General features: G+C 55.2%; 1 protein-coding gene and 1 long non-coding RNA gene across 5 annotated transcripts in view; one reads left to right on the forward strand and one right to left on the reverse strand.

The window, feature by feature from the left end:
• Positions 1-14,240, forward strand: part of Slc28a1 (solute carrier family 28 member 1) — a 40,480-nt gene continuing 26,240 nt past the window's right edge. For 2 of the 4 annotated variants that reach the window (XM_074061587.1, XM_074061589.1), the window contains exons 1-5: positions 2,231-3,429; positions 5,372-5,552; positions 7,567-7,708; positions 8,883-8,996; positions 10,293-10,370. In XM_074061587.1, coding sequence (XP_073917688.1) covers positions 3,153-3,429; positions 5,372-5,552; positions 7,567-7,708; positions 8,883-8,996; positions 10,293-10,370 — 792 coding nt within the window. In that variant the 5' untranslated portion in view covers positions 2,231-3,152. Of the gene's footprint in view, positions 288-1,334; positions 1,447-2,225; positions 3,430-5,371; positions 5,553-7,566; positions 7,709-8,882; positions 8,997-10,292; positions 10,371-14,240 lie in introns of those variants that run through there. The other 2 variants (XM_074061588.1, XM_020183520.2) reach the window with 2 other exon arrangements.
• LOC141419192 (uncharacterized) lies at positions 653-5,526 on the reverse strand. The gene is made up of 5 exons (XR_012443848.1): positions 5,442-5,526; positions 4,753-4,861; positions 1,688-1,760; positions 1,281-1,410; positions 653-1,142 (listed from the first exon to the last, which is right to left on the reverse strand). It is a non-coding gene; the product is annotated as an uncharacterized lncRNA (long non-coding RNA).

Consider the following 14,240-nt stretch of genomic DNA (forward strand, 5'->3'; position numbering starts at 1 on the left):
CAGGGGGGTGGAAGGAAGGCACCTCTGGAAGGCAGCAGATGGAGGGCAGGAGCTGCAGTGGTCCTGCTCCCCCCATTCCTTTGTCCATGTGACAGTGTTGGGGGTCCCTGTCCCCAGCTGTGGCCCTGGGCTCTGGGAAGGCCCAACCTACTCCAACTCTGGACTCTGCCCAGGAATTTCTGCTGAAATGACAAGACAGGCCAAAGAGCAAGCCGGCTGGACCCAGAGTGTCCCCACAGAAACCTGCACTTCCGTCTCTCCGAGAGCCACCTGTTCACCAGAAATATGTGAGTAGGTAGCTGCCCCTCAGCAGCTGTGTGCTCGTGTGCACAGGTAGCACGATGTTCCCAGGCCGTGCCTGTGCATGGCGCTCCGTGTGTCCGTCCTGCACCTGTCCGTGTGTGCACATGTGCTCTGTGTCTGGGGATGTCAGCTTACCCAGCTGGTGTTTGGGTAGAGCAGGGTGCTCCCCAAGGCAAGGGAAACAGGGGGAGCAGGAATGGGGAAGGGGATCTTAGTTAGGACTCCTTTTTGTTTGTTTGGTTTTGTTTATATGTAGCCCAGGCTGGCCTTGAACTTAGAGCCCTTGCCTCAGCCTCCCAAGTGCTGGGATTACAAGTGTGCACCACCATGCTCAGCTTAGAACTCCTATTTTTTAAATTTTGATGGTACTGGGATTTGAACTCAGGGCTTCATGTTTGCTGGGCAGGTGCTGTACCACTTAAGCACAGTCCCAGCCCTAGGACTTTTATTTACAGATGAACCATAGTCTATAAACAGCTTCAGCAAAAAGGAAGTACATTGGCTTTTGGGATGGAAAAGTCCAGGGATAGGGGAGGTTTCAGGTATGGTTGGATCCAGGGACCAGAATAATGTGTTGAATATGTTGTGACCCCATCTTTAATGCCTGGGAAAGTATGGTATGATGACTACTTCACCTAATGGCAGTGATTTTGACCTGCTCTAGGGAGTGATAAAAGCTAGGGCCTCTCTTCAGGTCCGGGCACAAGTCCTTTCTTTCCCTCCTTGTGAAGTGAGCACAATGTGCTCTTCCTGCCTGGAGCTGGAGCTTTCAAAGACTTTCCTCGCACAAGTTCCGAAGTGAGGGCAGGAAGGTTGTCTCCACGTGCTGGGGAGCCAGACTGCGGCCCAGGGCACAGGGAAGAGTGAGGTCTGGGGTGCCACACACAGTCCCCAGGCATGGCTCTGGTGCCACCAGGCACCTGCTCCCCCACCGCCCACCCTCTCCCCTTTCCCTCCTCTTGTCTCAGGCCCCTCACCTGGCCTCAAGTGGCCTCCTTCAGCTCTGGATCCTCCCTCTGTTTCTCTTTCAGCTGGAAGGTCTGGCACATGGCGGATGACACGCCAAGCCGAAGGCAGTCCATCTCTCTCACACCCGAGGCCCATGGCCTAGAGAACATGGGAGCTGAGTTTTTGGAAAGCATGGTCTGTCCCCTTCCCCAGCTGTGTCTTGGCCTCCTGGGTCTCCTTGGCTTGAGCCAAGCCCGCGGTGGTGGTGGTGATAGTGGTGGGAAACCCCTGTGTCCACTGTCTTCCCTCACACCACCGTCTCTGCTTCCTCCTCCCGGCCTCTGCTCATACGGCCAGGGAACCTCTGATGTGTCGGCCTCCCCAACAAAAAGCAGCCTCCTTTACTCCAGTCCTTAAACATTTCCTGAGCACCTACCCTGTGCCACTGTCGCCTGTCCTACCCTGAAAGGTCAGCAAAGGTCCCAGTGAGTGAGGAAGGAACGCTTGATCTGAAAGATGAGAAGCCAGGTGTCAGAGGACAGGTCGCTGAGGAATCCTCGGCCTTTGAGGAGCTTACTGCTTTGCCATCTCTACCCTCCCAACTTCTGACAGCTGCACTGCCCTGTGCTCCCGGGCCACCTTACACAGTGTCACCTGCAAGAATATTCTCCCCCTCACACGCAAAGGACACCATGGCTATGGGGAAAACAGTGTCCTGAGTCCCGCGAGGAGGTGGCCCCGCAGAGGACTTTCCTTACAGGTTTCTTCTCAGCCTCCAGCTAGCCCTAGCAAAGTCCCAACTTTGCCAGACTCAGGGCACACAGTAGGCTCTGCAGGAGTTAATTAAGTAACCCTGTAGTCCTAGCCTGGGCTAAAGTCGGAGTCCCACCTCGGCCCACTCATGAGGTGCCAGTGGGAGCTGGAGCTGTCCCTTGGGCGGGATGGCTTCCCTGATAGCTCCCTGCTGGCTTTAGGAGGAAGGCTGCCTCCCGGGCAGTGATTTGAGCCCCACAGAGGGTGGGGGCAGCTGGAGCAAGCCAGGCCGGAAGCTTTTCTCTGGATGGTAAGTGATCTCTGTGAGAGACACGGGCTGGCCTGGGGACAGGGTGGGAGCCTGGCTTCCTGGCAGGTGTGGGTGCCCTGTGCACCGTTGTTGAAGGGAGGAGCCGAGGCCTCAGCCAGCATTCCCAGGCAAGTTTGCTGTGCTGTCCTCTGCCAGAGAGGTGAGCCAGGCCGTCCATGGTGCCCCACGGGCTTACAAGCAGCCAGAAGAAAATATCCCAGCAGGAACCCTGATACGGACTACGGGCTGCTCTGGCTGACATTAGTCGGCCCAGCCAGGCCAGTCTTTCTACCCCATTCAGTCTCTGGGGCACCTGGGGGACCTCCCCCCAAAGCTCAGTTTAAAACTCTTATACCCCAGGCCTCTCACTTCACACGGAGGGAAAGGGAGCAGCCCAGAGCGTCTGGTGTGAGCCTGGAACCCAAGTCCTCTCTGGTCAGATCCTGAGGCGAGCAGAGCATGAAGGATGAGGGTGGCAGTTGGGGAGGGGTCCCTCTATCTGCTGGTGCTCAGTCCGCAGGTCCCCAGAGGTGACTCGGTACCAGCAAGGACCTGCATTGGCTCTGGGCCTCCCAGGCAGTGGAGGTGGGCCAGGCTAGGCTACTTCTCCCATCCTCCGTCTGGAACAGGCACTGAGGACTCAGATCAGTGTCCCTATCCCAAGGGGGCAATGCAAAGCTGGGACACTTTCCACCTTGCTCTGGGGGCAGGTGCACACACAGAAACAGGATAGGAAGATGAGACTCTTCCTTGTCAGTTAAGGAAGCAGGGTGTCTTCCCGGGGGAAGTGGGGCCTGTAGGAGCTGCTCCAGGTGCTGAAGGCCCAGCTATACAGACCATGCCTCAGTTTGTCCTGAGCTGGGGTTGCTTTCCAGCTCTGTGGAATGTCAAGGTCAGCACCTGGCTTGTCCCCATCACATTGTACTGGGGACAAACCAGGTGGCCTCTACCTGGAGGTATAGAGGACTCCCAGCAGGGTGGGAGTCAGGGAGCTACTTGTGAACCCTTTGGCCCTCTCCCCCTGAGGAGCCTGCAGCCGGCCCTAAGAGCAAGAAGTTTCTGCAAGGACCATGCCCAGCTGTTCCGATGGATCTGCATAGGACTGCTTTGTACTGGTGAGCCGGGGACCTACTCTACCCAGGACAGTCTCCCATCTCCACATTTCAGGACAGAGCCATCCCTTACCCAAGCTCAGGGCCAGCTTCAGGCCAGGAACAAGCCAGACCAGTTGCCCCCTCAGCAGCAAGGTGGGCCACTAATCACCCATACAATGCAGCAAGCCAGGGGAGCACCCAGCGGGTGGGGGGGGGCATCAGGGAGGATTTCCAAGGGAAGGTGCCTTTGGGGTTCATGGGTGGAGCAGGGCAATAAGGGGTGAGAAACATGGCGCGTAGAGGAGGAGAGGAGCAAAGGTGAGGACCGGCAGGGTGTGGGCTGGTGTGGCTGGAGGGTAAAGTTTGTAGATGGAAGGCCAACAGATGGGGACCGGGTGTGCTCGGGGATGTGGATTTTACTCTCAAGTCCAGAGTCAGCCACTGATGGCTTGGGAATGCCACCTGGACATTCCCAAGGTGGAACCCTGGAAGGGATGGGTGGGGAAGGAGGAAGGAGACGCTGAGAGCAAGTGGTGAAGGAGAACAGGGCTAGAGCAGAAGAACAGCAGCAGAACTGGTGCACCTCTGACTGGGTGCACAGGAGAAAAGAGACCTGGGGTCAAGGCTGCCTCGAGTTCCTCCTTGGACGATGGGGTGGTGCCCTCCACAGAGCTGGGGAACACGGGTGGAGGGAAAGACCTGGACGTCTCCTGGGAGGTTCCACTTCCAGGCCATCTGGGGGACAGGAAGTTTCCTGAGGCCAGCCACATAGAAGGGGCTGTCAGGCAGGAGGGAGAAATCCAGAACAACTCTGCAGAAGGCCAGAGGGACAAGTGCTGGCAGTGTCCATGGATTAGGAGCCTGGGGACTTAGGACAGAGGACAAAAGCAGGATTGGAGTGAGTGGGAGGAGAGGCGGTGTAGACAGCAAGTGTAGACAGCGCTTCAGAGAGACGCGTTGTGGTGGGAGGTGGTGAGGGTTGAGATGCACAGGTGTTTGTGATGGGATATACTTGCTCAGGACCCTTGGCTTGGCTTGCAGGAACTCAATCTCAATCATTAAATTGTCCCTTGCTGTGGCCGACCTTGACTCTCTCCGTACGTGGGTGGTTGTGACTTCCTCTGGCTTTATTGTACCCTATCTTCCACGACGAGACCCTTCATGTGCTTTGTGGGGCAGGCATGAGAGAAGACTGACACTTGTGCCTCAGTACCTCACACCTGAGCTATGGCAATGGCTTCCTCAGCATGGAGAGGTTTTCTCCACAGGTGTAAAGAGGGCTCTAGCCTCAGATCAGACTAACATGGATGGCCGCGTGTCCCCAGTCATAGAAGAAGAAGATACCTGTTGTCCAAGGGTCCAGCCAAAGAACCAGGGAGGTCTCGATTGGCCTAGCTTGCATCGATTGGGCTCAGCCACTCACAGGAGAGAAAGGCAAAGGGAGAAACAGAAACTGCAGGAAGAAAGTGGTCATTCACTAACATCTCAGCACACACGGGTGACCTCCCTCACCAAGTCACTGACTTGTTCAGCCCCATCCTCCATGGGACCTAGTGTGGTCCCATGGCCCTAGACCACAGCCTGTGCTCCATGGGTTCCTGGTGGCTGTCTTACCTCTGGTCTCCTCTCTCTTCTCTCCCTCATGTTCGGGCAGCACTTTGTGGTTTGCAAAGTCCCTTCACACACCTTCTGCCAGCTAACTCTTCAGGACTGAGCCCAGGCCTCAGGTCTAGGCAAACACTAGATGGTTGACTCCCCCCACCCCTGCAACCACTTAACAACCTTTGGTCACAGTAAGGATGACGCTCCCATTTCCAGATGAGGACAGCGAGCCTCAGAGAGCGTGGGTGACCTTCCTGTCCCCAGTGCTCTGCGTGGAGTGAGGCGGCACTAGTGGGAGGGCTGCTGGGCCTGGATTGACCTTGCCATGGTTGACACTGACTTCTCTGTGTCCATCCCCCAGCGTACGCGGCCTTCCTGCTCATCGCCTGCCTCCTGGATTTCCAGAGGGCGCTGGCACTCTTTGTGCTGACCTGTGTGGCCCTCGTCTTCCTGGCCCATGGCCTGCTGAAGAGGCTTCTGGGGCCAAGGCTGAGGTGTGTGAGGCTCCGGGGCCGGTCCCGCCTGAACCTCTGGTGTAAGAGGTGAGTTGAGCTCACAGCCCGGGCAGGGCTGGAGGAGGAGGGCCTTGGCCCGGCCCGCTGAGGGCTCCTGTGCCCTGGAGAACACCACCCGCCCTATAGCCCAGAGCAGGAGTTGCTGAGTGACTTCAAAGGCAGCACCTGTGTGGTGTTTTGCCAGGTCTCATCTGGCTGTTATGACAGGTGACTGACAGCTGAAACAGGACTCTGACCGTTTCCCTCCAGTGCAGGGAGGAGGGGACATCTCAGAGCCTCTTATCAGGTCGCCTGGTGCGAGGCTAAGCACACAGCAGCCAGGGTCCCCCTGGGTCAGGTTCAGCAGGCTAGATTGGGGGCCGGGTAGGGACTGATATTTTTAATCAGCCCCAGAGGATTCTGGGATTCTAATGTAGATGGCCATATATCTGGACAGCAGTTTGGGATGGGATCCCTTGACTTTCAAACTAGATTCCATGGAGCTCTGGAACCACGGAGATGCTGTCAGATAGGAGAGAGAGGTAGGGAAGAGAGCGTCAGATCCCGACTTAACCTATTTTCTGTTGCTATAACTAAACGCTACGGACTGGGAGATTTATGAAGAATAGAGGTTTGTTTAGTTCAGAGCTCTGAAGACTGGGAAGTCCAAGAACATGGTGTTGGCCTCTGCTCGGCTTCTGGTGAGGGCTTTGAACTGCTTCCCCTCACGGAGGAAAACAGAGGGCCAGCCGCCCATGTGTGTGGAAGAGATGGAGCAGGAGAGCAGCCTTGGTTCCCAGCAACCCTCTCTCGGGAAGCAAGCCCGTCCTTCCTTCAAGGAAGGCATTCATCTCTCCCAACGACCTGATCACTTCTCAAAGGCTCTGCCTCTCTCAACACTGCCTCAGTTGCAATTAAATGTCAACACGAGGTGTTTTGGTTTTTTTCATGGTACTTGCGTTTGAACTCAGGGCCTGGTGCTCGCTGAGAGGTGCTCTACCATTGAGCCATGTCCTCAGCTCTTTTTTACTTTAGTTATTTTTTCAGACAGCTTATCACGCTTTGCTTTGGCCAGCACAGACTGTGATCCCCTACCTATGTCTTCCCCTTGGCTGGGATTACAGGTGTGAGTCACCATCTCCAGCAACTCTTCAACATGAGTTTTGGTGGGAATAAACCACATTCGAACTGTAGCATTCTGCCTGGCACCCCCAAAGTTCACACCCTTGGTATATACAAAATATAATCATTCTGAGCCAATAGCCCCCAGTCCAACCTCAACTCAAAAGTCTCATCTGAGACTCAAGGTACACTTTCAGCTCTCCAGGGATAGACAGGCCCAGGGGAAGCATTCATAGTTCAAAAGGGAGAGAGAGAGAGGCAGGAAGACAGAATAACAGGGCCGTGCGAGGCAAATTTGAGGTCCGAGAAGGCATGCCACCAACTCTTCAGACCCAGAACAATTTTTCACTCCATGTGCCACCTCCTGGACACACTGGGGTGCTTGGGCTCCCAATGTCTTGGACAACCCACCCACGGTCTTGCTGTGTGCAGTCCACACGTCTGTTCTCCTGGGCTGGAGTTGCTCACTGGTCCTCAGGCTTTCCCATGCAGAAGGCTCTGACATTCTGGAATCTCGGGGGCAGTCTCACCCCTACAGCAGGTCTTTGCTGGGCCCCCTGGCTTTGAACTCTGGGCAGAGGAAGCCCTGCCTCCACTCCTCTTGCATCCTGCATGTCTGCAGAATTAGCAGTACTTCGTGGATGCCTTTGGCCTTAGCACTTGGGCTTTCTGGAGTGACGGCACACTGCACAGCACCAGAGTTGGGAAGAGCTGCTCGGAGGGAAAACTGTGGAGCTGAGCCCTGATCAGTGATTTCATCTGAGGAAAGAACCTCTCAAAGGGATGGGAGGGAATTGCACCTGGAATCACAGAGGGCCAGGAAGAGCGTCTTTTCCAACTCTAGGCTCTGCCTAAAGTATGGAGAAGGGTCTGGGGGTGTGGGTGGGTGTGTGTGTGCGCGCGATGCTGAAGGCGATGGCTTTCTGCCTCTCTCCCGCAGAGTTCTGGCCCTCGCTGCTGTCCTAGGCCTGGTCTTGTGGCTGTCTCTGGACACCGCTCAGCGGCCTGAGCAGCTGGTATCCTTTGGGGGGATCTGTGTGTTCATCACCCTCCTCTTTGCCTGCTCCAAGCATCACCGCGCTGTGAGTGTTTAGTTGTCCAGGCTGGATGTCAGTCAATGCTCCCTGTTTTATCCCTGGGTTGGAGCTGGAGTGGGACACAGAACCTCCTGCTGGGAGAGCCCTCGAGGCTCTGTGCCTTGGGCCAGGCTCCCTGTGAAGCTGGTGAGAGATATCAGGGACTAGGGACCCCAAGTGGGAAGTCACCTTTCTTTGCAGAAGCCCTCAAACTCCCTAGAAAGCAGTGGGCTCCACCTGGAGACCTGCTGGGGAGGTCACTGGGGTATTTATTTCCTTGGGGACATGTCTTTTGGACAGGGCAAGCCTGGTCCTTGGACTTGTGGGCTCAGGACCTATCTCCCACCCCAGAAAATACGGGATATGAGCCTGGAGTATATCTGAGGAGCCAAGGGTTTTCTGGAATCATTAGCCTGAAATAGCAGTTCCCAAAGTCTGCTTCCCCAACCAGTAGCATCAGCGTCACCATGGAAATTGTTAGAAATGCTGGTTCCTAGGCCCCTTCCAGCCCTACTGAGCCAGCCACCTCATTTCCACAAGCCCTCTGGTGACTGTCATGCCCAGAAGAGCCCACTCGTCCCTTAGCAAGGCCCTGCCGGCCGGGCAGGAAGCAGGGATCCCCTCTGTGTCTCTGAGGCTTAGCAACCAGACCAGGAGCCCTCTCTGTTTCACTGGTAGCTCTTCCTCCCCAGGTCACAGCTGCCTCCCTGGGGCTGGTGGTCACCTGAGCTTGGGAGACGTGGGTAAGGCAGAGAGAGACAGTGACATCCCTAGGGAATCCAGCTGTCTGCTGCAGGGCAGGCCTCCCAGGGAGTGCAGTCCTGTTCCTGGAGGGCAGCAGGAAGGGTCCAGGTGGCTGGGGTTGACATGCTGAGGTGGGCCTGGCCAGGCAGACAATCACCTCCTGAAGCTGTGACCCAGGCACACACACAGGGCTGGGCAGGTTGCACACAGGTCCTGGTGAGACTCTTACCCAACTCCTGCTGCCAAGAGCACAGCCGGTTCTGAACCTCAAGGGACGTGTGACTGGGCAGCCGGCTGCCTGAGGTTACAGGCAGGCAAAAATCTCGCCATCCTCCAGCTCCCTGCACGCTCTGCCCTCAGCCCCACTCCATTCTCTGTGGATCCCCAGGGAGCTGAGCTGAGCTGAGCTCACCAGGACCTTTTTATCTGGTGGCAGGTGTCCTGGAGGGCTGTGTCCTGGGGCCTCGCCCTACAGTTTGTGCTTGGACTGTTCGTCATCAGGACAGAACCAGGATTCATTGCATTCCAGTGGCTGGGCGACCAGATCCAGGTGTGTACGTGGGGCCTGGTTCCCCCAAGCCCCTCAGCTTGCTAGGGAGTGGGAGATACCACTTGGTCGGGGGAAGATGGTTGGGGAGGCCATAGAGAAGGCTTGGGACCCGGAGGGCAGGGGAGGACTGGGACCCCAACTGAGGGGTCAGCCCGGGGCTGGCACAGCTGCTGCTTCTCTCAGGCTGGAACCTCTGGTCCAAGGGACAGAGGGGTCACTTCAGAGTCTGACTATGGAAGATTTGGAAGAGAGTCCCAGACAGGGAGGTTCTTAGGGTAACAGGGCAAGTGGCCCACAGCAACCGTCAATGCCTGGGAATTTATAATAGTTAAAATAGCCAGGCGCTGGTGGCTCACAGCTGTAATCGCAGCTACTCAGGAGGCAGAGATCAGGAGGATCCCAGTTCAAAGCCAGCCTGAACAAATAGTTCATGAGAACCTATCTCGAAAAAACCCATCACAAAAAAGGGATAGTGGAGTGGCTCAAGATGAAGGCCCTGAGTTCAAACCTCAGTATTGGAAAAAAAAAAAAAGCTAAAAGAGAAACTGCAAGTGGTTTACTTGTACGTGTCTGTTTAGAAATACTGCTCTTAAATTCCATTTTTTAATGTTGTAAAATTTACATTACATAAAGTCTGCCATTTTGACTATCGTTAAGTTTCACGCACATTGTCGTGCAGCCATCATGACCTGCTGTTCTGATACAAATGATGGAGGACACAGCGCAGCCTCTCCGTACCTCCCCGTCCAGTGCTGTGTGGGGTGGAGCGGGTCCTTTGCTGACCACACCTGCCTGGGTGTTGTGGAGAGGAAGGCTGAGAGGTAGCACTCTGGTCATGGCCCCATTTTATAGAGAGGAACATTGAGGCCTGGACAAGAGAAATGACTTGTCCCTGATGTCACAATGCCAGCTCAGGGCCGGAACACAGATCTCCTGGAGAAGTGAGCTGGGATGGGGACAGGCTCGTCGGGGACTGAGCAGGAGCAAAAGGCATACCTGTGACAGCCCCCCATGTGGGTCAGAGCCTTGCTTCCTCTGCTGTCTCTTCCCCATTGTCCTAATGACTCTCATCTCAGAGCATTTCTGTAAATCAGACCAAAGGCTGTCTCTTCTCAGGAGCCCATGACTAGTGCTCTGATTTATGTTGCTGGGCCATCCTGCCTTGGTGGGGACCAGGAGGCCAGTGTCCCAGGGCCAGCCCACCTGAGGCCAGGAGTGCCTGTGTCCTCAGCATCCCCTCTCCTGCCTTTTCCCTTCCTCACTCACTCCGGGTTTTTTTGTTCTTTGTCCTCCCAGGTCTTCCTGAGCTACACAGAGGCCGGCTCCATCTTCGTGTTTGGGGAAGCTCTGGTCAAGGATGTCTTTGCCTTTCAGGTCAGTTGACTCTTGGTCAAGAGCAGCTGGCAGCTACAGCCAGGCCTCCAGCAAGGTGGGGAGCCCAGGTCATCAAGGCAGGGCCAGGCTGAAGGGAGGGGCTGAGATCCCTGCTGATTCCTGGGAGACTCGGGATACTGGGAGGAGCCCCACAATGTGCTCACCTGGTGACATGTTTGTGCCACTCTCTGCATATGCAGAAAAGTAAGCTATTTGTGCATTCTTTTCCTTAAAGATGAAACTTCACATGATAGACTAGCCAGAGGCTGAGGACAAGGAGTGGGGGCCACATGGTGGCTCCTGCTGAGACCTTAGCTCCTGACTTGCTGCAGGGGTTCTGGGCCTAGAGAGGATAATGACCGACTGGGGGTGGTCCTCTTCCAAGTCCCTCGCAGCCCACCTGGGCCAGGAACACTACCTGTCAGTCCTGCTGCAAGCTAGAGCTCCCTCTTCCCCTCCCTCCCCTCTCTTCTCCCCTCTTTCTTCCAACAAAATTTACTGTACATTTTCAGCCACACAAAATATTATTGGGGACATTGAACTCAAAGGCACAATTCTGTTTCGAAGATCCTGTCATCGGATGGCAGAGACCTGGCCCCAACTTAAAACTGGGCAGTCTGAGCACAGGGCACTTCTGGTGGGAAACACTCAGCTGCTTCTTGTAGAACTGGGCTTGGATTTCTTCTCTCCGATTACCTGTTCCAGCCCAGAGATGCCTCGGTGAGGACAGACTCTAACAGCGTCCTCCTCTGCCTCCTCATACCCACACTGTCCAGTGATCCCAAGGCTCGCTCCAGGCTTACGCTCTACTTCCAAATGCCAGACAGAGACAGAATGACACCTGGGGCCCTGCTCACCCAGTACCTGACCCCAGTTTTCTGCACCCATGCCACAGGACCACGCAGGGAGTTCACTGCAGCCCACCTGGTGTATCCTGGCCCACTATCCCATGGCAGGGCTGTACAGGCCGTATGCTAGGTTCCAGACAGTTCTTCTTAGCATTACTCCTCCCACTGTTCTGAGCATCTGCTGGGGCTTTGGGACCCAGGAGGCTCCAGCCTAAGCATGGACTTGACCATGGGCTCCTGGCCTGGTGTTGGGCTAGATGCAGTCTAGACATCCTGCCCAGCCCTGAACTCTGATCTCTCATGGCTTCCTTGGGACCTCTATGTCTGGGGGGAGACAGCAGACTCTGCAGGAATGTCAGCCCTTGGATTTTTTTTTTGGTGGCACTGGGGTTTGAACTCAGGGCCTCACACTTGCTAGGCAGGCACTCTATCACTTGAGCCACTCCACCAGCCCAAAGCCCTGGGAGGACAAGAAGGCAGGGGCTGGCTTCCTATCTTCTCAGGAGTCTTCTTGCACTGGGAAGGTTTGCTGAGACCAGTTCTATATGCCGAGGACACCAGAAGGGCAGCCTGGGTCAGTCCCCAGAGGGCCCCTGCCACCATTCATTACCTTTGGGTATAACCAAGCAGGGGCTGACCCAAGTTTGGGGAAGAGCAGTAAAAACCTGCTTCAGGGAGGCTTCTCAGCGTTAAACAGCAAACACAGAACACTGCAGCTCCACCTCCCAGAGGCACTGGGTTCAAGTGCAGTAAGACAGACACAAAGTCAGTGCTTGGAGCTTGGTGGAGAGGGGAGGCTCATAACTAACTAGAGACAGTGAGGAAACTCCCCAAGGAGGTGACATTTGATATGGAGCTCCAAGGAGCTCCTCCAGATCACAGAAGATTGGGACATAAAATGCTAGGGGCAGGAAGATGAAATGGCTAGGTAAGAACCCAGTGTCGGGGGGTTGCTGGTGCCCAATGTACAGACTCGGTTCAGTCTGATAGCAGAAAAGCAGGGAAAGGCAGAACATGTCAGGGGACAGTCTGCAAATTTGCTGCAGCTCTGTCTTGAAGGTCTTAAGTGCCAGACTAAAGCATCTGGGAGTTTTATTTTGTTTGTTTTGAGACATGGTCTTGCTATGTAGCCCAGCCTAGCCTCTAACTTGTGATCTTCCAGCCTCAGCATTGGAGAGTTTTAACCAGAGAGTTTTGACTCGATCTGCTGATGATCATGTCACAGGGTGCTAGGAGGGGACCAGCAAGGAGGTTGTCTGCTAATCCATAATCAATCCGGGAGAGGTCACGAGGAGAGGCAGGGTAAGAGGAGGACAGAGACACCTGCACACACAAGTTGTGGTGGCATTTAGCCATTTGAGGACCAGGCTTGGGTCTTACTCATCTTTATCCCTCACCCAACCCAGGGGCTCTGCTCTCTGCTGTATGAATGAGGTAAATAAACGACAGTTCTCTCGTGCCTCTGGGAAGTCCCTCTGTACCTGCTGGGGATGTCCTGCTTCATAAGTCTCCTGCAGAGCCAGCCTGTCCTGGCTGGGCCGCCATGTCGCTGTGACTGAGTGGCCCAACACCAGGACTGAGCACTCCTTTCCTCAACCTCCCCAGCAGGGCCCAGAGCTTCCCAACCCTGAAAGGCCAACAGCTACCCACAGGCTTTGAAGCAAAATTTAAGGCCAAGATAAGCCACTTTGTCCCCCTCTAATCCTGAGACCTAGTGGAAGATAAGAAAAGATACAGAGAGGGAAAGGGAGGGAAGTCACACGCCAGACCTCACCTCGGCCTCTCACCAGCCTCTAAGGAAATACAATCAGCCCCTGTGACAGGAGGAGCCCGAGGGTCAGAGTGGCTGTTTCCTGACCTGACCGCACACCATGATCACAAAACTAATGAGGGCTGGAGTTGAGTTACAGCCAGGCCCAGAGCTTCTGCTCATTGTCCTCTGTGCCCTGATATCAGAGCCCTTTCCCCAGCCAGTGGTGACAAAGCACCCTGGGCCTTAGGTCGTTTGCTTTTCCCTGGTTTTTAAGAAACAGAATACCTCGGGACTAGCCAGGTGGCAGAACCCTTTTGCAACTCCCTCTAAACGTAGGAAAGGGCACAGCAACTTCCTGGTTCACAAGCTAGGAGCCCAGGGCCACCAGACTCTCAGCCCCAGCCCCCCTGTCTGTCTGTCCTGCCATGTAGCTTCATCCCTCCTACCGGATTCCCCGGTCCCCGACCACACTGCATGTTCATTCTTCCAGTGAGTCCCGCAGACAGGGGCATCTCCCCTCTGCAGCCCACAGTAGAGGAGTCCCGGGGCAGGCTTTGGGTTGGTCTGCTTGAATCGTGTGACCATCACTGGACGTGAGGCCAGTGGAGCACCTGGGGCCTTGTGCTGAAGCCAGGGTGATGAGGAGGGGGCGCTCGGGTTGGAGGGAGCAATCCTTAGAATGCACGGTTTGAAGGGAATTTCCAGGGGGAGGCAGGTACTGGTGACCCTGTTCTGTTCTTGTTCTGGAAAACAAGGCAGAAAACTCCCTGTAGGTTCTGTTGATACTGGATCCTGAGTTCGTGTCCTGGCATAGTCAACGATTGAAGATGCCGGACCAGGAGTTAAGAGTAAAACGAGCACAAAGTTTATTGAAAGGACAGCAAAGCTGCCTGACAGGTGGGACTTAGCGAAAGAGCTAAGCCAAACAATGCCTGACGTCCAGGAGGTGACACAGGGCTCTGTCTGGCTTAGGTCCAGCTATTCTACCTTGAAACTACATTTGTGATTGGTTGGCGCCTGACCAGCTTCTCATTAAATCCAACCACCTGTCTGTCCTTCTCCTTATTGACCTGGACATTCCAGGAGGGTCTGGTCAGCTCCTCCTGGCCTTGGAACTTTGCCCAACTCGTCCTGGCCTTGGGGCCCTGCCACTGTGCAGCTGCATTTTGTTATTTTGGTAAGGGGTTTGCTATTTCTCTGAGAAGCCTGTTGTTTCCCACACCTCTTTAGATGTCTGCTTGTAAAGTGCCTCTCTCTTCCAAAATGGAG

This window comes from Castor canadensis, chromosome 19, assembly GCF_047511655.1.
Source record: "Castor canadensis chromosome 19, mCasCan1.hap1v2, whole genome shotgun sequence".
In the NCBI taxonomy this organism is placed as follows: Eukaryota; Metazoa; Chordata; class Mammalia; order Rodentia; family Castoridae; genus Castor; species Castor canadensis.